This window comes from Apodemus sylvaticus, chromosome 16 (assembly GCF_947179515.1).
Source record: "Apodemus sylvaticus chromosome 16, mApoSyl1.1, whole genome shotgun sequence".
Taxonomy (NCBI): Eukaryota; Metazoa; Chordata; class Mammalia; order Rodentia; family Muridae; genus Apodemus; species Apodemus sylvaticus.
Window position 1 is genome coordinate 69,292,681 of NC_067487.1, and position 25,406 is coordinate 69,318,086.

The 25,406-nt window shown below is 43.6% G+C and overlaps 1 protein-coding gene across 1 annotated transcript in view; it reads left to right on the forward strand.

The window, feature by feature from the left end:
- Positions 1-24,316, forward strand: part of Rasgrf2 (Ras protein specific guanine nucleotide releasing factor 2) — a 232,880-nt gene extending 208,564 nt beyond the window's left edge. Inside the window, exons 21-28 of the mRNA XM_052159975.1 lie at positions 10,529-10,589; positions 10,840-10,943; positions 13,047-13,131; positions 16,658-16,855; positions 19,630-19,709; positions 20,839-20,956; positions 21,523-21,591; positions 23,112-24,316. Of these exons, the coding sequence (XP_052015935.1) occupies positions 10,529-10,589; positions 10,840-10,943; positions 13,047-13,131; positions 16,658-16,855; positions 19,630-19,709; positions 20,839-20,956; positions 21,523-21,591; positions 23,112-23,204 (808 nt within the window). The 3' untranslated portion in view covers positions 23,205-24,316. The remainder of the gene's footprint in view (positions 1-10,528; positions 10,590-10,839; positions 10,944-13,046; positions 13,132-16,657; positions 16,856-19,629; positions 19,710-20,838; positions 20,957-21,522; positions 21,592-23,111) is intronic.
- The last annotated feature ends 1,090 nt before the right edge of the window (positions 24,317-25,406 follow it).

Below are 25,406 nucleotides of genomic sequence, written 5' to 3' on the forward strand. Positions count from 1 at the left end.
TCCTAGCCAGCGTTTCCAGTCACTTATTATCTTAAGCTTTCCATGCCAGGTAGGTCCCATACTCAGACGAGGCTGGGTACAACATGAACCCAACATGTCTATGTGATGAAGGCTTGGACTTGGTGGACCTTTCTAGAAACTTGTGTTTGTCCATAGTCATAACATCCAGCATTCACACAGATGAACTGATTTGAGAGGAGATATTTTTTTCTAGTTCACGCCCCATGAAGAGTGCATCCAGCAATGGTTGTATATGATATTTTGGTTATGTCTTCCCAACTCACCCATGGGTTCATCTTCTGCCCCTACTTGAGAGTGCGAAGCCTGACATCTATCTGCCAGGGCCTGTTAGTACCCCACCATTCTGGTTTTTAGTTCTTCCTTCATTTACAGCTTGGAAGTGACCTTTGCTTCTCTCAAACTTGTCTGTGTCACATCTTAGTGTAATAAATTATATCAAAAAGTATGTGTGGGGAGGAATCCATTCTGCTCAGTTAACTATGTTGTTGGAAGTCCCTCTTTGATGCAACAGTGCCAAACTTGAGATCCTGGTATTTTAGCAATTGGACTACGAGTCAGTCTTACTCCTCATTGAGTTCTCAAAGCCAGAACATTGTGATCTGTTAGAAGATGTTAGAAGTTTAATTGTGTTCCCCAATGGAAAACTGACTTGTTTAAGTCCTGACAGCTCCTACCTCAAACTATGACCCTGTTTGTGAAAAACATCACCACAGATACAATCAGCTAAGTTGAGGACATCCTGGGATGTGAAGCTCTAATCTAATGTGATTGGTATCATTATTGTAAAGATGGCCGTGGAAGACAAAGAGATACTGAGATTTCCATTTCATGTGGAGATGGGGACAGAAATTGCAATTATATAGCCATAAGCCAAGGAACACTAAGGATTGTAGTAGAGCGCTAGAAGCTAGACAGTATAAGGAAGTGTTTCCTTAAAGATATTAGAGATACACACCCCTGCTGGGGTTTTGACCTCAGACTTCTGTTCCGGAATTCTGCATCTCTGTTTTCTCAGTTGCCTATTTTGTGGTAGTTTGCAGCCTAAAAAACTCTCAGGAGCCTTTCCTATATTTTCTATTCTATAAATACATCTAAGTAAGCTGGGGTATTCCATACCTGATTATTTCCTGATTTCAGAATTATAACTGTGTTTAGGCAGAGCCCAGTATCACTGGACAAGTGCTCATGCCCAGATTGATCATTAGTCATTGGTAAATAGTGAGTCATGTTCTTCATATTTAAAACCATTGACATTTTAAAGCTGTATTCTGAAAGTTTATGTCCCTGTGGACATTTGACAAAATATCTGCCAGGGAAATCTTGTTGTTGGGGGAAATAGTCCCTGCTATCAAGGTGACATGGCTTGTGTGAGTCCTGCTGGACTTGAATCATTTCCCACTCACTCTCTTGGAGCTTTATCACTACCTCTCTCACATACGGGGTCAATGTCAGAGCAGAATACAATCGCTCCTAACTCGATGTTTAAACTACGTGTTATTTCTGTAATTAAAGTAAGACTTTTCTGTTCACAGAGTGTAACCTCAACTTTTCCTTCTATGCTTATTGGTGTTTCATATTAAATACACAATCATTCAATTAATTATACCGCTGATTGATCTGGTGGGAAGGATCCTTGTATATTCATCAAAACCAGAAGTCAGGGGTTAGGAAGTGAAAAGCAAGCCTTGTTTCCATGGAGACTGGGCCAGAGGCCTCCATATCTGATGAGAAACAGCTTATATCATGGGGGATTAAAAATTTACTCTATTCTTGTTAAAAATAGCTCAGACATTAGAAATTTATGCATATTTGAGTAAAATATAAACCCAAAATATATACTTAAACCTATATTGCTGTTTTAGTTAGGGTTTTATTGCTGGGAAGAGACACCATGATCAAGACAATGCATATAAGAGACAGCATTTAATTGGGGCGGGCTTACAGGTTCAGAGGTTCAGTCCATTACTGACCTGGAAGGGAGCATGGAGGCATCCAGGCAGACATGGTGCTAGAGAAGTTCTGCATCTTGATCCAAAGGCAGCCAGGAGAGTCTCATTGCATATTGGGTGGGGCCTGAGCATAGCCTCAAAACCCACCCCCACAGTGACATACTTCCTCTAACAAGGCCACACCTACTCTGATAAGGCCACACCTCCTAACAGTGACAAGCATATTCAAACCACCATAATTGCATAATGATATTTAAGCAAAGAGTTGTGGCTGAAGAGATGACTCAGCAGTTAAGATCCAAGTGTGAGTTCCAACACCTTGTCCAGGTGGCTCACAAACACTTGTAACTCAGATCCAGGTATTCAATGGGCTCCTCTGGTCTGCAGGCACCTGCACTCACATGAACACATTCACACCATAACAAATATAGACATCATTAAAAATAAAAAATAAATTTAGGAAAGCAGAAGTTTCCTATGGCAAGGCAGCCTGTGTTTTACTGACAAAAAACATGCATAATTATGATCAGTTGTCGGTTGCCCTGTTTGTGAAGAAAACCTTAGGCCAAGACTTACATTTCAAACATGGTGACTCATGCCTGTAACTCATGACTTGGGATTACAGGACAAGACGCCATGAGTTCAAGACCAACATGAGCTACATTGTGAGTTCCATGTTAGCCTGGGTCATAGTGTGAGACCCTGTTCTTAAGAGAATAAAGAGACATTTCCAACTAGTTGCCCATTCCATGTGGAAATGTTTGAACCACCCATCGTGCCACAAAATAAAAATAAGTGTAAGTAAATTCCTAGAAGACTGATGGACTCATGTCACAAAAAGGTGACCCTCCAACCTGAAAGTCCCCACTAGCTTCAGCAAGTAGTCAGCAGTGTTGATAAGGAAACCAGAGCACATGTTGGAACGTAAGTCAGACCTCTGTGAAGATCATTGAATAGAAGCTAACCCACTTGTTGAGCATTTCTTCTAAGAGAAGGAGTTCCTAGGCTTATAAAATAGTCTTTCCTTCTGTCTCAGCCATCTTCCAGAAACCCAAACTCTAGGGTAAAGGGTAATTACACATTGGAAGAGGCATTTAATTGTGACTGAGTTGTCTTTGGAAAATGTATTTTTTTGTTGCTGTGACAAGACACCATGACCAAGACACCTAATGGAAGAAAGCATATAATTGAGCTTACATCTTCAGAGGGTTAGAGCCCCTGATGGCCAAGCAAAGGCAGCAGGAATGGCTGAGAATTTACAGCTTGGTCTGCAGGCAGGAGGCAGAGAAGACACACTGGGAAATCATTTGAAACCTTGAAGCCTATTCCCAGCGACACATCTCCAACAAGGCCACTCCTCCTAATCCTTCTCAGTCACCCACTGATGACCAAGTATTCAACTATATGAGCTATGGGGCCATTCTCATTCCAACCACTGAGAAAGTCATCTTTAGGCTATATTTTGCTCATGTTAGGCTGCCTGCCATACAATGCCTCTTTCTTCCTGCTTTACTGCTGTCAGGAGGATTGTCACTAGTGTAATCTACGAGGACTTTTCTGTGACCTTTTAAAGAGGGGAGGAAGGTATAGAGAAGGGGGTTGGGATTTATTGATTATACTTAATGGGGAACCTTGAAGATGGAATCTTCTAGCCTATGTAGATACTTCTAGTGCCACGGAGAGAGCACAGCTAGTGCTCCCAAGCAATTTTGATTCTTTCACCTTCTTTTCCTCACCCATATACTGGGAAAACTCATGGCAAGCTAGAAGAAACTGTTTTAGATGCCAAGTGCTTTAGCTGGTACCTGACTCATGATGGGCACACAGTAAACCATCCTGATTGATTTGGTATTTTTAGTGATTTTGATGTTGCCATTAATTCTTAAAACAACATAACTGTAAAGCCTTAATTGTTTCTTTTTATTTATTAATTATTTTGTTTATTTATATTTCAAATGTTGCCCCCCCTTCCTGGTCTCCCCTCCATAAACTGCCCACCCCATCCTCCCTCCCCTTTGCTCCCCCACCCCTCCACCTCCCCTCTAGCTTCCCTCTTCTCTGGGGCATTGAGTCTCCACAGGACCAAGTGCATCCCCTCCCACTGATCCAGATAAGGCAGTCCTCTGCTACATATGTAGCAGGAGCCACAGACTGGCCCATGTATCCTCTTTGGTTGGTGGCTTAGTCCCTGGAAGCTCTGAGGTCCAGTTAGTTGATACTGTTGTTCTTCCTATGGGATTGCAATCCCCTTCAGCTCCTTCAGTCCTTCACTCTTCCATTGGGGTCCTCAGGCTCAGTGTAATGGTTGTTTATGAGTATCTGCACCTGTCTTAGCCAGGTGCTGGCAGAGCCTCTTAAAGGACAGCCATGCCAGGCTCCTGTCTGCAAGCACATCTTGGCATCAGCAATAGTGTTGGGGTTTAGTGTCTGTGGATGAGATGGATCCCTAGGTGGGGTGCTCTCTGCATGGTCTTTCCTTCAGTCTGGGCTCCATTTTGTCTCTGCATTTTCTTTAGACAGTAAAAGTTATGGTTAAAAATTTGAGATGGGTGGGTGGTCCCATCCCTCAACTAGAAGCCAAGTGTATCTACTGGAGGTGGTGTCTTCAGGTTCTATCTCTCTGCTGTTGGTTATTTTGGCTAATGTCATCCTCACTGGGTTCTGGGAGCCTCTCACATCCTGGTGTCTGGGACTTTCCAGTGATCCTCCCTACTCCCTACTCCCCACCTGCCGCATATTTCTCTTTCCTGGCCCTCTGACCTTCTCTCCTGTCTCCCCAATACTTGATCCTGCTCCCCCTTTTATCCCTCCCCTCCCCTTTACCCCCTAAGGGGTATTATTTATTATAATATTATTTATTATTAATTATTTATTATAATAATTATTTATCCCTAAGGGGTAAATGATTATTGCTACCCCCTAAGGGAAGTTAAAGCATCCACACTTTGACTTGCCTTCTTGTTAAGCTTCATATAACTTGCATCATCTGTATTCTGAGCTTTTGGGCTAATATCCACTTATCGCTGAGTACATACCAGTCCTTTGGGGTCTGAGATACCTCACTCAAGATGATCTTTTCTAGTTCCATCCATTTGCCTGTAAAATTCATGAAGTCCTCATTTTTAATAGCTGACTAATATTCTGTTGTGTGAACGTAGCACATTTTCTGTATCCATTCTTCCATTGAGGAATATCTGAGTTGTTTCCAGATTCTGGCTATTATAAATAAGGCTGCTATGAACATAGTGGATCATGTGTCCTTGGGTTATGGTGGAGAATTTTTTTGAGCATATGCCCAAAAGTAGTATAGCTGGGTCTTCAGGTAGAACTATTCCCAGTTTTCTGAGGAACTGTCAGATTGATTTCCAAAGTGGTTGTACCAGCTTGCAATCCTACCAGCAGTGAAGGAGTGTTCCTCTTTTTCCACATCTTTGCCAGCATCTGTTATTGCTTGAGTTTTTTATCTTAGCCCTTCTGATTGGTGTAAGATGGAATCTCAGGGTTCTTTTGATTTTCATTTCCCTGATGACTAAGAATGTTGAACATTTCTTTAGGTGCTTCTTGGCCATTTGAGATTTCTTAGTTGAGAATTCTCTGTTTAGTTCCATGCACCATTTTTTAATTGTGTTATTTGGTTTTCTGGAAGTCTTACCTTTTTGAGTTCTTTGTATATTTTGGATATTAGTCCTCTATCAGAAATAGGGTTAGTAAAGATCTTTTTCAATCTATAGGTTGCCATTTTTTTCTATTGACAGTGTCCTTTGCCTTCAGTTTCATGAGGTCCCATTTGTCAATTGTTTACCTTAGAGCCTGAGACATTGATGTTCTGTTCAGGAAATTTGCCCCTGTGCCAATGTGTTTGAGGCTATTTTCCAATTTCTCTTCTATTAGATTCAGATTCAGTGTATCCTGAATCTGATACATGGAGGTCCTTGATCCATTTGGACTTGAGCTTTATATGAGGAGATAAAAAATGGATCAATTTGCATTCTTCTACATGCTGACTGCCAGTTAGACCAGCACCAATTGTTGAATATGCTTTCTTTTTTCCACTGTATAGTTTTGGCTTCTTTGTCAAAAATCAAGAAGCCATAGATGTGGGTTTATTTCTGGGTCTTCAATTCTATTCCATCAATCAACCTGTCTGTGTCTGTACCAGTACTATGCATTTTCTATCACTACTGCTCTGTAATACAGCTTGAGGTCAGGGATGATGATGCCCCCGGAAGTTCTCTTATTGTTGCTAATTGTTCTCCCTATCCTGGGTATGATGGTTTGCATATACTTGTCCCAGGAAGTGGCATTATTAGAAGATGTGACCTTGTTGGAGGAAGTATGTCACTGTAGGATGGGCTTGGAGATCTTGCTCCTAGATTCCTGAAGATTCCCAGTCTGTTCTTGGCTTCCTTTGGATAAAGATGTAGAACCCTCAGCTCCGCCTGCACCATGCCTGCCTGGGTGCTGTCATGCTTCTGCCTTGATGACAATGGACTGAACCTCTGAATATGTAATCCAACCCCAATTAAATGTTGTCTTTTATAAAACTTACATTGGTCATGGTGTCTGTTCACAGCAGTAAAACCATAACTAAGACACTGGGTTTTTGTTGCTGTTGTTGTTGTTGTTGTTGTTGTTGTTGTTGTTTTCCATATGAAGTTGAGAATTGCTTTTCTATCTCTGTGAAGAAGATATTGATTTTATCATGTTTAGGAATGTGCCTTGAATTCCTGATCTCTCCAAGACTTTTAACATGATGGGGCATTGTATTTTTTCAAAGGCTTTTTCAGCATATACAAGATGGGAATTATTAATCGTGAGTATTATTTCTTTTTGTTTGAGAGCTTTCAGGTGTGCTGTTAAGTTACTAGTATGAGATCTCTCCTTTTTCACTTTAATTTGTCCCTTAGAAATGCCTTCATTGTGTCCCATAAGTTTGGATTTGATGTTTACTAATCTTCATTCAATTCTAGAAAGTCTTTCATTTCTTTCTTAATTTCTATCTCTTTACCCATTTTACTGAGTTGTTCAGTTTCCATACGTCTGTTGTTTTTGTTGTTGATACCGTGGTCAGATAGGATGCAGGGTGTTATTTCAGTTTTCTTGTATCTGTTGACCCTTGCTTTCTGTTTAAGTATGTGAACAATTTCAGAGAAAGTTCCAGGAGCTACTGAGAAAAAGGTATATTATTTTATGTTTGGGTGAAATGTTATGTAAATATCTATTACATTTCACTAAAGTCATTTAACTCTGCATTTCTCTGTTTAGTTTTTGTGAGGATGACCTGTCTATTGGCAAGTGTCAGGTATTGAATAATCACCCACTATCACTGTGTGAGAGTCAATATATTATTTAAACTTTAAAGGTATTTCTTTTACAAACTTTGGGTTCACATGTGTTTGCTGCCGTCAAGAATTACAATGTCTTCTTGGTGGATGTTTCCTCTGATGAGTATGTAGTGTCCATTCCTATTTCTTTTGACTTGTTTTAGTTTAAGATCTATTTTGTCAGTTATTAAAATAATTACATTGGCTTGCTTCTTGGATCCATTTTCTTGGAAAACTTTTTCTAGCTATGGTAATGTCTATCCTTGATGTGAAGGTGTAGGGTTTTTTGTTTGTTTGTTTGTTTTTGATGCAGCAGAAGGATAAATTCTGAATTCTATTTTTACATCCATTCTGTTACTGTGTGTCTTTTTATTGGGGAATTGAGACGACTTATATTAAGAGATATCAATGACCAGTATGTGTTTACTCTTTTTGTTTTATGGTTGTTGCTGTTTTGGTGGTGGTGGTGGTGGTGGTGGTGGTGGTGGTGGTGGTGGTGTGTGTGTGTGTGTGTGCTTGCCTCCTTTCTTTTAATTTGCTTGTCTGGCATTATTTAATCCTTATGGTTTCTTGGGCATGGTTAATCTTTTTAGATTGGAATTTTTCTTCTAGTACAGTGGTTCTCAATCTTCCTAATGCTGTGACTCTTTAAATCAGTTCCTCTTATTGTGGTGACTCCCCCACCAAAAAACTAGTTTTGTTGTTACATCAGAGCTGTAATTTTGTGCTGCTGTGAATTGTAATGCATATACGTGATCTGTAGAATACCTGTAGAAAGGTTGTTTGATCCCCAAAAGGGTTGTGGCCCAGGCTTGACAACCTGTGGTGCTTTCTATAGTGCTTTCTATACTGCTTAAATTTGGTTTTGACTATAGATGTCTTTATCTATGATGATTGAAAATTGAGGCTGACATCTGTGGCCTCTTAGAGTTTATAGAGCATCTGTTTAGGACCTTATGGCTTTTCTTTGAGTGAAGAAGCCATTTCTTCTATTGTGTCTTCTATTCTTTCTCCATCTCTTGTATTCTGTTAGTGAGGCTTGCCTCTGAGGCTCCTCTTTACATTCCTTTTTTTTTATTTCCAGATTGCTCTCAGTTCGGTTTTTTTTTTTTTTTTTTTTAGTTGATTCCATTTCACTTTCATGTCTTGGAATGTTTTAATTATTTTCTTCACTATTGGTTTATATTTTCACTATTGGTTTAGTTTTCTTTAAGGGATTTATTCAATTCCTCTTTAAAGACTTCGACCATACTCATAGAGGCTATTTTAAGGTCTTTGTTTTGTGTTTCATCCATGTTAAAATACTCACGACTTACTGTGGTAGGGTTACTGAACTCTAGTGAAGACATCTTGTCCTGACTATTATTGATTATGTTTTTACCCTAGCATCTGGGCATCTGGGTTTGGGAAAATTATAATTCTAATACCTAGACTTGTCTTTGTTGGATGGGCATTTTGTTCCTTGGTTTCTGTTGCCCTCTCTGGTTCTTAGGAGGGTGTGATGGCTATGTGTAAGAAATTGTTTTGTGATTCTGATAGGTGTGGCCACTGGAATTTCCAGGTAAAGGTGATTCTAAGTATCAGGAGCTGATACTGAGGAATGTAATTGGGCTAAGTAGAGAGCCTGAGGAGATCCACAAGATGGAGAGAAGCAAGGTGCTCCACCAGGATCTGCTTAGTGCCCTGGGAATGCAGGCAGAGTGAGAGGAGACCACAGCAGGTTGTCTGCTACAGAGCTGAGGGTGAAACTGGATAACTAAATACGGGAGCAGAGAGTGGGAGGACCTGAAACTCACCCACCTGTTCTGCTGGCCGGCTTGTTTCTCTGCAGGCTTTGCTGGTGGGTTCCCAGGGAATGCCTGATGGACTAGGGGGTTAGGATAACAGGATGAGTGAGGAGGAAGGTTAGAAGGGAAAATCTGTGTGACCCACTGGGAAAATCTGTGTGACCCACTGGAGGTGGGGCAGAGAAGGGAAGGAGGCTGCAGTAGGTGGTCAGCTATGGAACTGATTAAATATTTTAATGCCCAGTGTGTGCTTACAACTTCATTTTCAAAATCCCAGAATGGTCAGCCCACATATCAAAGTATAAAATGAAATTTCCTCTCACTTTAATTCTCTTGGACTCAGAATTGCTGTAGAATATGAAATATCTTCCTCCTTTGAAAATGGTGTCTTGAGTATTAATAAACTCACATATCATTCATCAAAAACTAAAAGAGAACCTTTTGAAAGCCGAATAACACTGGGTTTGGGATACGCCCTTGCAAAGGAAAATGACCGCCTGCCCGCACCTGCTCTACGCTCTTCCGGGGCTTGCCCACAAGCTGGAAAGAGGGTGTACTGAGGAGGCTAGAGGAGCCCTGTGGGAATGGACTAGAGGAACATAACTAGGTGCTTACAGATGGGACATTACCAAAGAATGAGCCGTGCCCTAGACGGATCTCCTGGGCGCAGCACCCTAGCAACCCTCAGGTTCACTGTAACAGTGGTTGTTTTAGTTACAACCTTGGATTCCATATAATGAGCTGGTCCCTTCCTTCTAAATCATCCGTCCTGCATGTCACTTGTGATTTTCTGTTTTGCTTGTGAGTTGCACAGCAATCTGTTGTCCCACACAGCTCCAGACAACTAAACCCTTATAGTTTTTAGTGAAGGAAAGAAGAGCCTCGTGTTGTGTGGCCCTCCCTTCTCCTTGGAGGCTGTTCGCCACTAGCTAGAGAACAAGGGAGCAGGGGAGGGGAACAAGGTTTGGATGGCCATGAGCATGGCAGAAAGGCTTCCAGCGACTGCTGCAGAAAGACAAGTCTGCTTTATCATCCAGGGACAGGGGATACAAGGACTTTATTAAGGGGTATAGGTGGGAAGGGGCGAATTGTCTATAGCAGCATGTGGGTGGGAAGGGAATGGTGGGATAATTAGTTATAATACAGCATCTACTCATCAAGTGGTCAGGAAGCTAGAGCAGGACTTGCGTGCTGAGTTACGCTGTCTTTAGAGAGCTCTGTACAAGGTCACTTCTCAGACAAGGCCAGTCTCTTGTGTTCAGGGACACTCTGCAGACAAAGTCACTCTCTAGACAAAGACAGGCAGAGACAGGAAAGCCCTGCTGAGAAGGGCAGTACTGCGTTTTTGGCCATGCTTGCAACCTTAGTAGCAGGGTTTTGCTATAGAGCTATAACTTTCTGGCATATCCCCTTTCTCTTATTCATAGAGAATGCTGTCTCCTTGCAGGGCTCTTTCACAAGATGATCAAGATGACATCCACCTAAAATTAGAGGATATAATTCAAATGGTAAGTTTAGCCACAGAATCCTTGAAGTGAGCAAACTCATGTAGCCAACTCCATGGCTGTTCATGTGTCTGCCTATGGAGCTGTATGAATAGGCCCCCGTCAGCACAGGGCCCAGCAGTTGTTTGGAAATGTTAACATTGGCTTTCATAGTTTTGAGTTTGCCACCTTTCTTCCTTCAGAGAGAGACTCTAGGGAAGGTCTTTATGTTCCGTGGCTACCCTGTGATTCATTGCTTCATCATGTCTTGCAGACAGACTGTCCAAAGGCCGAGTGCTTTGAGACGTTGTCAGCCATGGAGCTGGCCGAGCAGATCACTCTCCTGGACCACATTGTTTTCAGAAGCATCCCCTACGAGTAAGTGCCCTGTCTCCTAGCAGAAAGTAGCTGACCAAGAAGCTGCCATTATCTCTAAGGCAGACAACTGTACATGAGCACTTAGCCATGCTCAGAGGCGGGAGTCTCCATCTCAAGGTGCTTCAGCATGCATGGATTCTCTTGGTCTTAGTTCGTGTTGGTTGTATTGACTTAGAGACCCTTGAGATGGTCTTTGTCTCTGTTTCTTCTGTATGTAATAAGCTCACCATAGAATGTGAGGCTAAGTCCACATGGGAATCTTGTAGGAAATGTATTCTCAAACTTTTCTTGTGAAATTCTGAATGTAATGGTTTGGTTGTGGTCCAGAAAATTGTCTTTTCATGAAACCCCCAAATAGTTTGGAGGGTTCCAAAGCTTCACCCTGAGAAGCAGTGACCCAAGGTGATGCTGTAATGTCTGCTACAGGCCGTAAGCTACCTCAATAAATTAGTATGCTCTGCTCCATGGGGGTCCACCTCGTCATTTTCTCCTGTATACAAAGTAGGGGGTCTTTAAGCCTCCAGCAATTACAGTGACTTAAAAAACAAACATATCTTTGTTTAGACAAATGACAACTATTAACACACATTACCCATGATAGCTTGTAACTACACTTAAGATAATGAAGTGGCCGGGCGGTGGTGGTGCACGCCTGTAATCCCAGCACTTGGGAGGCAGAGACAGGCGGATTTCTGAGTTCGAGGCCAGCCTGATCTACAGAGTGAGTTCCAGGACAGCCAGGGCTACACAGAGAAACCCTGTCTTGGAAAAAAAAAAAAGATAATGAAGTGGCTGGGGAAGACCCGGGAACGGGCTCCTTGTCATACATAGGGCATCCCTGATGATGGAGGGATGGGGTCAGGGCCCATGGGAGAGCCAGTTAGATGTATAGCAGTGTCAGAAAAGCATGACGGAAGAGCTCAAGAGTACTCATGGAGACTGTTCCTTCATGTATTTTGTCTTCTCTTCCCCTGGCTTCCCAACATTTGTAGACCTACTCCTGAACATGGGAGCAGAGTTGAAATAGAAATCTGGCCTATGGACCTCTGAAATAAACCCACTGACATTCTCAGACTAGGTTAGGAAACACAACATTCCTTTCACCACTGCCCTTCCCCTTCTCACTACCCCCGCCACAGAGCTTTGAAGGTGAGCTCTTGTCTTCTCTACGAGAATGAATGATCCAAGAGAGAACGTGGTGCTGGTTCTAGCTGTGGTCTCTTCCTAGGAGTCCCGCTTCTCCTTGTGCTCTGTGTATATCTGAAACATCTGCCAGTTATTTCCAGCTGTGGAACCATATCCACATTTCTATGTCAATCTGCAGAACAGGCACCAAAAGCAAAATCAACAGAGGCAAGGGATGATGAAATGTATAGGAGGACCCAGTCAACGTTTCTACATTAGAAATGTAGTTGAGTGGTTCCCTTCCACATTGCTTTTTAAATGGCCACACAAGATAATTACCTTGTGCCCTATCTCAATTGTCCCATGAGTCCTAAGGTCTAGTGAATGAATGGATGAAGTGACTGTACCGGGAGGCCATCAGAATCCTGTCCCCCAACCAGACTCAGCTCCCCAATCTTGGAAACTGCTATCCTTCAGAGAAAACCAGAACATAACGGAAGGAAGAATTCTGTTTTAATGAATCTTGTTGGTCGCAACAGATATTTTGGAGATAGACATATAAATGTGGACACAGTTCCACAGCTGGAAATAACTGGTAGATGTTTCAGGCATATGTGTATGGATCTTGATGGGTGCATTTAAAAGACTTAGCAGTCGAGGAAATAGCCTCCTTGACAGTCCAGTTAGCATTTACTTCATTTCTCTTATGTTGGCTGCATTTTCTAACTTCAGAGAAGCCTGTAATTGAGACAAGGTTACAAACCCTGGAGACTGAGAAAAATCTTTTTCATTTTGGTATTAGGTGGTGGGCTGCTAGACTTGTACAAATTATTTAGAGATGGCCAGTGAAAATGGGGGAGAAATAATAGTCCGTGAACATGAACTTAAATGTGCCTGTCTAACCTGCACGACAACTCGAGGTCCAGCCAACATTACTTACAACCCTCACCGGTTTTGTGTATTGTTCTGAACTTTCAGAGAGTTTCTTGGGCAGGGCTGGATGAAACTGGGCAAGAACGAAAGGACTCCTTACATCATGAAAACCAGCCAGCACTTCAACGAGGTGAGTAAGGCCGGCGGGTGTGTTTCGGGAGAGTGGGTGCTGCGGTTTTAGGCAACTCTGGGAGAGTGAGTGTAGCTCATTGGAAGTGCGTTTGTCTAAGCATACACAAAACCCTGGATTTGATCCCCAGAAACAGAAATAAATCGCCTCTGTCACACTGTTTAAACAGAGCTGAATAAATAGTCAGGACAAGCTTAAATTTCCTCACATTCTCAGAGATGGGATAATTTCCAGTTGTGAGAGGCCCAGTTTTGATGGTTCCCAGGTCTGGTGAAAATTCATTCATTCGTGTGTAAGATGTTGTTGTTATTATTATTATTATCATTATCATTATCATTATCATTATCATTATCATTATTATTAATCGTGATCACTGCAAACTCATACACAGACAAGCTGAATGAGTAGTGTACTGACCCCTGGTGGTAGCAATGAGATCGCATCTGTGTAACTTCCCAAGTTAAGGCTGACCCTTGGAAGGGCTGCTTACAGCATAAGCTCAGAGATGCAGTGGTAGCCACTACCTATCTCTAGCCTTAAGATGAGGAGTCCATTTCATACCTAGTTCTTCATCGGTTCTGTTGAAGCAGGCTTCATCTTGTGCGAGAATAAGTTACAGCTGAGGCTGTGGCGTTGGGCTCTCCGGGCAAAGGGAAGCTTCCTGTCTAGTTTCAGGGCAGTATAGTATGCATATGAACAAAGGAACTGCGTTGCTCACTCCCTGGGCACTCCTCAGACTTGCTACGCATAGGGCCCTCCAACTGAAGATTCATCCCCAGGCTCCAGACCCAGACATCTCCCACACTAGGACAGCCTTGTGCTCTAGATCAGTAGTCCTGCTGAGCCTGGTTCCAGGGCTTCTTATGCAAGTGGTGGCATCGCCGTGCCTTCATCCAGATGTGGCATCTACAAGTTGCCTGTGTCTCCTTCCTGTCCCCTGCTCACCACTGTCTTAGCAGAAGAACAAAGACACAAAGGGAGACGTGACAGAGCAGAGGACCTGACAGCAGATGAGGGAACAGGGGCCTCTGGAGACAAGGATGACAGATCAGCAGGGTCCTTAGGTGCTCCATTGAACAGCTAAACAGCTCGACAGCTGGGGCTGTATCCTGAAGGTGACAGGAAACTACAGGGAGATTTTTGTCAGGGAGTGCCATAGTTAGATCGACATTCCAGAGCAGTCACCCTGTGACACTTCATGCACATGGTGTCAAGGTGGGAGGATGGCTTGACTGGCTGGTCAGTGAGCTCCCTCCTCCAGCAGGTGCAGGTGCGGGTGTGGGTGCAGGTGTGGGTGCAGGTGTGGGTGCAGGTGCGGGTGTGGGTGCAGGTGCGGGTGCAGGTGCGGGTGTGGGTGCGGGTGCAGGTGTGGGTGTGGGTGTGGGTGCAGGTGCAGGTGCGGGGGCAGGTGTGGGTGTGGGTGCGGGTGCAGGTGTGGGTGTGGGTGCGGGTGCAGGTGTGGGTGCGGGTGCAGGTGTGGGTGCGGGTGCAGGTGCGGGGGCAGGTGTGGGTGTGGGTGCGGGTGCAGGTGTGGGTGCGGGTGCAGGTGTGGGTGCAGGTGCAGGTGCAGGTGTGGGTGTGGGTGCGGGTGTGGATGCAGGTGTGGGTGCAGGTGCGGGTGCAGGTGTGAATGCAGGTGTGGGTGCAGGTGCGGGTGCGGGTGTGGGTGCAGGTGTGGGTGCAGGTGTGGGTGCGGGTGTGAATGCAGGTGTGGGTGCAGGTGCGGATGCGGGTGTGGGTGCAGGTGCGGGTGTGGGTGTGAATGCAGGTGTGGGTGCGGGTGTGGGTGCAGGTGTGAGTGCGGGTGTGAATGCAGGTGTGGGTGCAGGTGCGGGTGTGGGTGTGAATGCAGGTGTGGGTGCAGGTGTGGGTGCAGGTGTGGGTGCGGGTGTGGGTGTGGGTACAGGTGCGGGTGCATACTGTTAGGCCCAGCTGCTTGCAAGGATGCAAACTCAGGCTCCCAATTTTGCACAGCAAGTCCATTGAGCCAACTCCCCAGCCTCCAAAGAGACCTAGCTTGGCATTTTCATTTTCAGCTTGCTATTTACTTGATCATATATTTCCCTCTGCTCTTTATTCCTCAGAGCTGGACTCCGAGCACCGTAAGGCCGGCTTTCTGTTACTATGCTGTATGAGTCAGCTTTCTGTTACTGTAATGAAATACCTAAAATGATGAGTGTACAGAGAAAAGGTTTATTGGTAGAGAAAACCTCTCAGATCAGACTGGAAGCAAAAGAGTAGATCAGGAAGAGTAGATCCTAGTTGCCACGGTCCCCTTCACTACAAGGCTCCTTGCTAGAAGCACTGATACTGACCCTTCCCATAGTACACACCTGGGACCAGACCATTGACACATGGATGGTGGGGACAGACAGCATCCAAATGCTACCAGTCAGGAACATGGATTCCTTTGTCTTCTGTTCCTAGCACCTAAGAAAATGTGTCCTGGCCCACTTCCTGGATAATTATTGGAATATCATTCTTTATTATCTTTATTATTTATATAATTATATTATATAATTATATAGTTATATAATTATATATTTATACAATTACATAATTGTATGATTATAAAATTATACATTAATTATAAATTAATAATTTGTTATAAATTAGTTATATGTTGTTGATAACAATTATTAATAAATTATTGATTAAAAAATCACCTTCTTCTAACAAACTGGATTCTATGATGTTCTCCACATTAAAGCTGAACATGTGATTAACCCTAGTAGGTATTTTGATGACTTTCTACATAACACTCCCAAGACACTGAGTATCTTCAAAGGTATTTTCAGAGAGTTGGAGTACCCATCAGATTTAGTGTGTGGATACAAGCTCGCTCTCTCTCTCTCTCTCTCTCTCTCTCTCTCTCTCTCTCTCTCTCTGTCACACACACACACACACACACACACACACACACCTGTGCTGTACCCCCTTTGATAATGATTATATTCTGCCCCTTTTCCATGTTGCAGAAGTAGAACTGCTTCAGGTGGCACTGGTTACTAGAATTATAGCCCTTAGCTTTGGAGTCTGGTATTTTGCCAGTGAAATTTCACAAGAAGAAAGTATGCTTTCTTTTTCTGCACTAAGTGATTTTCTGGTTTGAGAGCTGACCTGTTCAGAATTCAGACTAATGGAGATTTTTCTTTTTCTGTGATGACTGAGGTTTCCTGTAATATGTCACCTAGACACAGTTGGGGCCGAAAGAATATGGTTCCTCAGAGAGTGGCACTGTGGTCTGTGAAGTGTCCTCTCTCAGTACTTGGCCCACTCAACCTTATTCCCTTCTTGACAAGTTGGATTCCCTTTGCTCTTGGGAAGAGCAGGTGTGGGTGGCTTGCTGTGATCATTATCACTGTAGAGTCCAGTCTCTCTGGAAGATGGTATCTAAAGAGGGACTGAGGGCTTTGTACCATGTGATACCAGCTTTCCTTGTGTGTTCACAGGCCACACGGCCATTTATCTGAATGTATTATTTTGGCTCTTAAGACAACCTGCCTGGTCTGTTTGATTGTCTTAGATGAGTAACCTGGTGGCTTCCCAGATAATGAATTACACCGACATCAGCTCCCGTGCCAATGCAATAGAGAAGTGGGTAGCAGTGGCGGACATTTGTCGATGTCTACACAACTACAATGGTGTGCTGGAGATCACCTCGGCCTTAAACAGAAGTGCCATCTACAGGCTGAAGAAAACCTGGGCCAAGGTGTCCAAGCAGGTGAGCATCAGTGTGTGATGACACACCTTGCTGTGACAGGAGGAGAGAGGGGGAGAGAGAGACTCCATGAATAGTGCTAATTAGGAAATCATTAGTGAAATGAGCAGTGCAGTTGCCAAGGGAAGGTGCCAATGGATAATTACCCTGCTCTCACGGCTTAATTAATTCCCCTCTGGTGTGTCTCCAAAACACTCATTAAAACATTTGGGGGGACAACCTCAAACAATGTGGCTGTCAGTCACAGCTTGTTTCCTGAACTCTTCCTGTGAAGTGAACCCAGAAGTGCCCAGTGAATTCTGCCTTCCCAAAACCCCTCCAAAGCCTTCATCCCAAGAGACCTGGATACTCAACCTTTCTTCTGTCATTCTGGGAACAGCTTTAAATTTCTGGCTTGGTGACTTAGGCCTGCAGACATATGACTGCTGCCTTTCTTCAATGACATTTAGCTTACCTCTGTTATTGACTCAGACTATTTTAGTAATCAAACCATACTGATCTCCTCCCCTCGGGCCTTTTCCTTGGGTACTGGTGAGGCTTAAAGAGGGCTTCTAGTTGGATATCTGGAAGACTTGATTTGGACTTCTAGAAGACTGTCTCCACCTCTGGCCCTAGTCCATCACAGGTTGGTCATCAGGTGCAGGCTGTTGTGAATTGCTTGTTCTGTGGTATGCACAGTCATGACTGTTCCACGGGAGTTGGGCTACACTTGTCTTGTCCACTCCCATTAGGTCTACTAATGTTCTGAGCCTAGGGGATATCTCACCTCTACCACAAGCTACTGTGCCCTTGATGTCCCTGCATAACCTGTGAACTCTCCATTATTGAATCTCCACAAAGGGTCTTAGAAGAACCTCTCAGGCTCCTCCATACTGCCTTAATGCCTGTCGGGAAGAGATCCGTGCCATGCACTCTTAGCCTGACCCTGGGCAGCACTTTGCCAGAGCCCTTGGTGTATCCACTAGAATTGGAGAGTGGTGCCCCACCGTGTTTGTGTCTCAGAGCTACCCCAAATGAACATAGCTGCATTCTGCTGCTGTTTCTTCAAGGCTTTGGTACTGCTGCCCCTTGAGGGCTTCAGGCTCTCAGATGAGCTCATTCTTTCTCCTATCTTCACTTCTCTCTCTGATCCCTTCTCTCTAGGGCAGGAGTTGTTTTAAAGTTCTCTAGGTTGCCATGAAACTAGACCCGCACAGGTTCCATCTACCTTATTCCTTTGTAAGAAGGCAGTGCTGAGAATCTCAACTTAGATCCTTGGGCATCTATGGCCAACAAAGCCTGGACCGACAAATGAAAGCCATACATTTAAAAATAGTGCTCATTTTCTCTCCTTCTCCCTCTCCCTCTCCCTTTCCCTCTCCCTAACTCTAAGATTCAAAGACAGTCATAAAAATGATGTAAAGACTCTTCTCATTATATAGATCTCTTCTCTCCACAGAAGCCTAACACATGAATGTACACACTATCCCAATCAGGAAATAAATGAACAATTGTTTTGTTAAACTGGTTGAAACTGATGCATTGTGCCAAGATCTCCTTCAACCTTTAAAGAAGTTCTGGGCCCTCTCTATAACTGACTTCGGTGGCAGCCTTCATTTTGAGAGGAAACATGCAATGTAATGATAACTATGGAAAACAGACGCTCAGCTCATGTCAAAAATACTGTCGCAAGTTTTTGTAGTAATGGCTGCAATGACACCAAACTTCAGTCAGTGTGAAGTTGTCACTGGCTGTGGTCATTGGATTGTTCCCTGAAGTGGTAGTGTCTGCAAGTGTCCACAGCCAAGTACCTTTCTCCAGTCACAGTCAGTACAGCTTGGTCACAGAGGTGCCTGCCTATGAAAAATTTGGCAGCACAGTCTTCCCCACGAGTCTGAGATCCATCTGTAAGATGCCCAGAAGGCCTGTGGAACTCTGTGATTTTGAGGAGATTGTGCTTCTGAAGCTTCACTGGACCACAACCAGTTCCAGATCAGGAAAGAGGCACTTCTGAGATCTCAGAAATTTGGATGGGGATGACCATGTCTTGGATTGTTCTAGAAACTTATCTACCCCAAGACAAGGTCACACAATATTCAGTGTAGGCATGGCAAGTACTTCTCATAGTTAACTGTGGAGGATCAGGTCCCACCAAGATGCCTGTGTGCATGGCCCACCAGCAGTAAGTCCTCACCCATGTCCCCAACAACACATTGACATTCTCTCGGTCTATGGAAGAAACTCTAACAGTCATATCAGGTCTTCATAAAGTATAGAAATAAAATTCCCTAGCAAACTGATGAGCATGATCACTAAAGAAAAAATTTAGAGTGGAAGATATTGTTTGGGTTACATCCAAGCAGGCAAATACGTTTTTTTCATGGTTTGGAGATTCATATTGAAAAGAGTCACTATGGCCTAGGCAAGTAGCTCAGAGGTAGAGTATTTGTCCAGCATATGCAAGGTCCTCAGTCAGATTCCCAGCATTTCAATAGAAGAATGAGATTGGCCCTGAAATCCCTCTTTGGAAAACTCCCCTTCAAGATACTCCTTCACCATGTACTTAAGTTCCTAAGTCTTCTTTGAATTACAGTATTTCCCTTGTTTACAGTTTTCCTCATTCTGTGCCAAAAGCATGGGTAGGGACTTCTGCATGTCCCTCTCCATCTTCCTTTAAGCATTCGATGGCATCAGCACCTGCCACTGAGGAAGGGAACCGACAGGGTGTCCTGCAACGGCTTGCTCTCATCAAATTACGGTGTTTAATTGACAAACTGAGTTTTTTCTTTCCTTTCTAGACAAAAGCTCTAATGGACAAACTTCAGAAGACTGTTTCATCTGAAGGAAGATTTAAAAACCTCAGAGAGACTCTCAAAAAGTATGTCTATCTTAATCAATCTGATTCACAATCCAAGAATATGATTGCATGATTTACATGGCATTCAAATAGTGGCCGGCTCCCTTGATTGCTGGGAAGAAGAATAGGAAGCACTTCCCATCGTTGTAGTGTTTGGAGATTTTTGCTTTTCACTTGGAATTCTGTGCATATAGCAAACATCTTATGGGAGCAACATGGTGTGTATGGACACTGTATGTCTAGTGAGCATATTACAGGTGTACCATAGTATGTAAGGATATCATGCATATAGTGAGACTCTTAGGGAAATACCATGGTGTGTATGGATACTGGACATATAGTGAGCATCTTATGATACTGTGAATATAGTAAGTATATTAGAAATCTATGAAGTGTATTCCAGATAGGAAAATATGACCATAAGTTAAGTCTCTCTTAATATAAATTTGTTAATTTATTATTTCTTAATCTAAACATAATAATCTACTGGGATGTCTTTTATCTAAATATTCCAAAAGCAGTTGATTACTATTATTTATTTTTAGTCTTTTATATGTATATTACTCTATGCTTGCATGTGCGCACACACACACACACACAGCGAGGGAGATAGTAAAGTAGTGTTCCTGTGGTTTAACACGTGAGCTTGGCTTCCTCTGGGAGAGCATTAATCTTGTGCCCCACTACTGAAGATGAGCAGCAATCGTAGATCCATTACTATTACATCAGAAGCAGCGACAACGGCCTGGCAAGCACTTGCTAAATGTTTATGCACTGCAAGTTAGGTCTCCACATGTCTTTCTTTGGCTTCACAACAAATTTCAGAGGCTAGCTTTTCTGTCTCTATTACAGGTGAGAAAAGTATAGAGCAACTCAGTCCTGCTCAGTACCGAGTAGGAGTCAAACTCTGTTCCCTCTACCCCAGAAGCCATATCCTTAACCTTGGGCCTCACTGGAAAAGCCAAGTAGACACACTTTGTCCAAATAAGTGTCTCCTTCATCGCTTCAGGGTGTAGCTATTATAGATATTAAGTCCACATCTTCTAAAATATTTCCATACTAGCTAAACAGGAAATCTGTTTCACTGTGGTGAACAGTTCTGTGGGGGACGGAATGGAGGGGGATTGAGCCACTCTTTCTTGTCTTGCAGCTGTAACCCTCCAGCTGTCCCTTACCTTGGGATGTACTTGACAGACCTGGCATTCATTGAAGAAGGGACACCAAACTTTACCGAAGAAGGCCTTGTCAATTTCTCCAAAATGCGAATGGTAAGTGGCCATTTTGAAACTGGCCTGTGCCAGTGACTTCTTAGCTTAGTGAGAAGAAGCTAGGTAATAAGGAGATGTTAGCTTCTACATCTTAAGGTAGAGGAGAGGGTGGAGAAAACTTTTGTTAGTCAGTTAAAGAGATTTTTTTTGGTAGTCACTTCTGCTTGCCCATCTGGGTCCAGCCTGTTGGGAATAAAGGTCCAGAGATGGTTCTATAACACCGACCCATATACAGATGCGTGAGTCTCTTTGCTAGACATCCATGTTCTGAACACCAAGCTAGGGGCTAGATGTCCATGAGAAGGAGCACCGAGAGCTTCTCCCTGGCCCCAGCTTGAGGCCATTCTGAGGCCACCCAGCATCAGCTGACCTGGCCATTATGAGTTCAAGAATATCTCCTTGTTTGCTTTTCCCTTGGTTCCTTGAAGGTAAAGACAGAGATCTGACAAGGCTCCTCCTACCCCACAGAGGACAGGACTAGGGGATATCATCCTGGGAGAAGATACTAGGAGGCAGAGTAGTACTTCTGAATTGTTTTTTTTTTATTTTTTTTTTGCTATCATTAGATATCACACATTATTCGAGAGATACGCCAGTTCCAGCAGACCGCTTACCGCATAGACCAGCAGCCAAAGGTAACACACTGAGTGCGAGTGAGAACTTTTTTTTTTTTGGTTTTTTTTTTTTTAAATATCAAAAGCTGCCTGGGATAAGGACCTAAGGAATGGTTCACAAGTCTGACAGAGAAAAGGGACCAACTCATCCACTTTCATATTTCTTGGGATCTAAACCTCTTCTTTATGTTGCTGGTACTTCCATCCCATCTCAACCTCTCTAGATCATAAAATTCATTTTACAAATAGACAGAGTTTTATAAAATAAAATAAAATAAAATGAAATAAAATAAAATAAAATAAAATAAAATAAAATAGAATAATAAAATAGTAGCTTGCTTCAGTTTCTATCCCGTCCTGCAGGACCTAGTTATTCGGGGGTCAAGGGAGACCAAGCCTGAAAGAGAAACGGGCGGGAAAAGAGAGTGAGACCAAGCAAAAAAGGGTGTCTTGTCAAGGCCTGTTTACTGAAAGGCTGAACGCCTGGTTATGAACACACCGGGAGAGGAAGTAAGGAGAGGAAGTAAGGAGAGGCTGAGGGGAATGCTAGAGGCACAGAAAGAGGGAAGGTCACCTGGGGCGGATGCTGACTGCAGCTTGAAACACCTAGCAGTTTTTCTGGAATGCTGGTTCTGCCTAGACAACCCCAGGTGCTCAGCCAAGATAAGGATCAGTTGATTCTCACAATCAGCCTTGTGTGAAGGAGAGGGTGGTTCTGCTGTTAACCAAAAGGTCAGTGGATTCTCAAGGTGAGAGCTGTTGAAAGTCTGGTTTCCCACAGTTTGGTCTCCCACAAGCTTCTTTCTTGAAACCGGCTCCTTGGCTCCTCTTAGTGATGGACTGACTATACAGTAGAAGGTGAAATAAACCTTGTCTTCTCAGAGTTGCTTTTGGTCATGGTGTTTCCATAGCAACAGAAATCAGCCCAGAACAGGGAATTTATGTATTTGTAGAACTATACTCATATGGGTTATGAACATTATACCTCAACAAGAAGAAATGTTTTCATGGAAATACCTCACTCCTTACATCTCCATTTCCAGTGCCGTTTCGTGTCCTTATTCCTGGTATCTGTCCCATGCACACATAAACAGCAGGAAGCAAGCTAACAGGATTTCACCCTGACTGTGTTGTTGTAACATGCAACTCTGTATGCATAGTGTACCATCGGGACAGCCACTGCTAGGCTGCACGCTCAAAGCTGTAAGCCATGAGAGTTCCATGTGCCTTCGTTACAAAGAAAGCAAAACCCAGTGTTTATCACTAAGGTTTAAAATTAATACTGTAAGTATGTATAACGCATATAAATGCACAGTAACACATCTGAGATTACAAATACTCTCAATAATACTGACTGGGACCAGAGGTTAGGAAAGGACTACTTTTATAATAATAATAATATATTCATTAATTTTTGTTTTACAGAAATGTCTCAGGAAAAATGTTGAGTTGTGTCAAATGAATTAAGAAAACTTATAGTTGGTCTTCTTGGCGGAGCATCAGCTAAGGTCTCTGTCTCTGTCTCTCTCTCTTTCTTTCAGGTCATACAATACCTGCTTGACAAAACCCTTGTCATAGATGAAGATACACTCTACGAGCTGTCACTCAAAATTGAACCTCGACTCTCGGCTTGAAGCTCTGGCCTCATCCCTGAGACCATTGGGATTCTGTGGAAAGCGGGTTGCACGTGGCACAGGGGGGACCCAGAGGGACAATGCCTGCCTCCTTTCACCGCCAAAGATGGAACCGAACTGTAAATCTGTCTCCGGCAAGAGTGAAACCCAGCTCCATGGACCAAAGAGAGATAATCTGAGCTCGGGTGGGAAGGTGAGGGAAGCTGATGGCACAGTTTGCATACAGGATGTAATACAGAGATGCTGAAAACAATTGTAATGAAGTGGAATGGAGGTAGACCTCCCCTGTCCCATGTTCTGTTAGGACTCAGGCACGAGGTCCCACAGAGAAGACCTGCAATGTTTCTTTGTCACTCTGCTAGCCTGGGCACACCTCCACCAATCCTCTAGGACTTAATCGCTTCTGTTTCAGTTCCTTTATGCCAAGCATCGTGGCCAGGCTGAAGCTTCCTTTCAAGGCCCAGGACAAAAGCAGCTTCAGTACACAGCATGTGCATGGTTCTTGGTGTGTTCTCCATGCCTGGGAGGAGTGGTGTGCTCTGAAAACAGCCGCTTCCAGCCTTTGGGCAACAGAACAGGGAATGAAAGATTAAAAACCAAGTGTATTTGTGGGTAGCATTTTCTTAATTACAAGTATCCAGTATCCCACACACTCGGATGGGGGCTTCATTGTGAGATTGGTGGCCCCAAGAAGCTGCCCCCTTGGAGAACCAAGAGTGGAGGTTTCAGTAAGATTGTCAGTCACCTGACCAAACTGTGGAATGTGCTGTGAAGAGAACTGACTTTTGCTGAGGGAAAATGTAGGCCTAAGAATCATCTTTGCTGGTTTCACTTGTTTCATTTCTCCCAAAGCACTCCAGAAACATTTTCTGACGTACACAAACCTGTTAGGGCTTATTATGAGCATTGGCTGTACTTTAAGGTTAGCATTTTGTGGGGGATTTCTTTAGAGAGCCCACAGTTGCATATGCTGTTGGCAGACAGTCCTTTCTCCTATCTCAGCCATCTTTGTTTAAAATGGTTTTGTGATCATTCTGCTTAAGAATACTGTAAGTGCATGGATTACAGTCCGGAGCACACCACAGTTCTTACAGCAGAAAATCAAATGTGTGTGTGTGTGTGGGGGGGGGGGTTGCCTTGCACCCCAAGCCTGGAAAAGTGGCCTCAGTCTCCTCACAATGGTCTGTTGTTAAAGGAATGAGGCTCACCTGGATCACCTCCCTCTCCTAGTCCCAGGGAGACCACAGCTTAAGAAGAAGGCAGTGGCAAAGGGGGTGTTACTGAGCCTATCGGACCTGGCATGTTCTCCTAGAGGCTTGATACCTGCTGATGCTTAAGACTGACCTGCCTGGCTATTTCACCTCCTGCCCTGCATTTTAATTTTGTGACAGAGCTAACCACTAGCTAGTGCTTTCCACTTGCTGGCTCCGGAGCTAGCATTGGTAATGTGCCAGAGAACTAGCGAAGGGACATTTCCTGCACAAAAATGGTCATCCTTGTATATAACTGCATAGAGAAATATAAACTGAGTAAAAGATATTTATATTATATGAATTCCACTCCAAAAGTCTTTTTGCTGGTTGATATTAGCCAACAGTGTAGCACTAAGTCCCACGGGGACACCTATGGAGGCTTTCTCCGGTTTGTTTATTTATTTCCTGAGTTGCTTGTTTGTTCTCCTTGGTTTCCAATAAGAGATTGTTGCATCGTGATGCATGATGAAAACATAGGATGCTGGTTCCTAACTGTGCATACCTGTGACTTGTTTCTCCGTGTTCAGAGGCCAAACAAGATCTTACAGAGAAAGAGTAAAGGTTAGCATTCTGACGAGGACCACAGCTTACCAATTCACGGAAAATACCACTAGGAAAGGAGTACCCGAATTGACTCCACCCCCACCCTTCTTCCACTCCGCCCCATCCCTGCTCTTCAGAGGGTGGCGCTGTGTGCACTTCGCTTGGGCGTTTGGGCTCCCATTTCTCCAATGTTGTGCTACAGAGGCCAGTGCAGCCATTCTTATGGGGAGCGGGGGGGGGGGGGGGAACAGATAAAATTGATTTATAATGCTCCTTGCCTGCTGAAATGCAGTTTTCCTGCGGCGTTTGTTCCAAGAATGTTGGAAGCGCCCCCAGTGGTCATTTGTGGGTACTGCCATTGCTCTACTCGGATTTCTTCAGCTTGTTAGAGCTAGAGACTCAGATC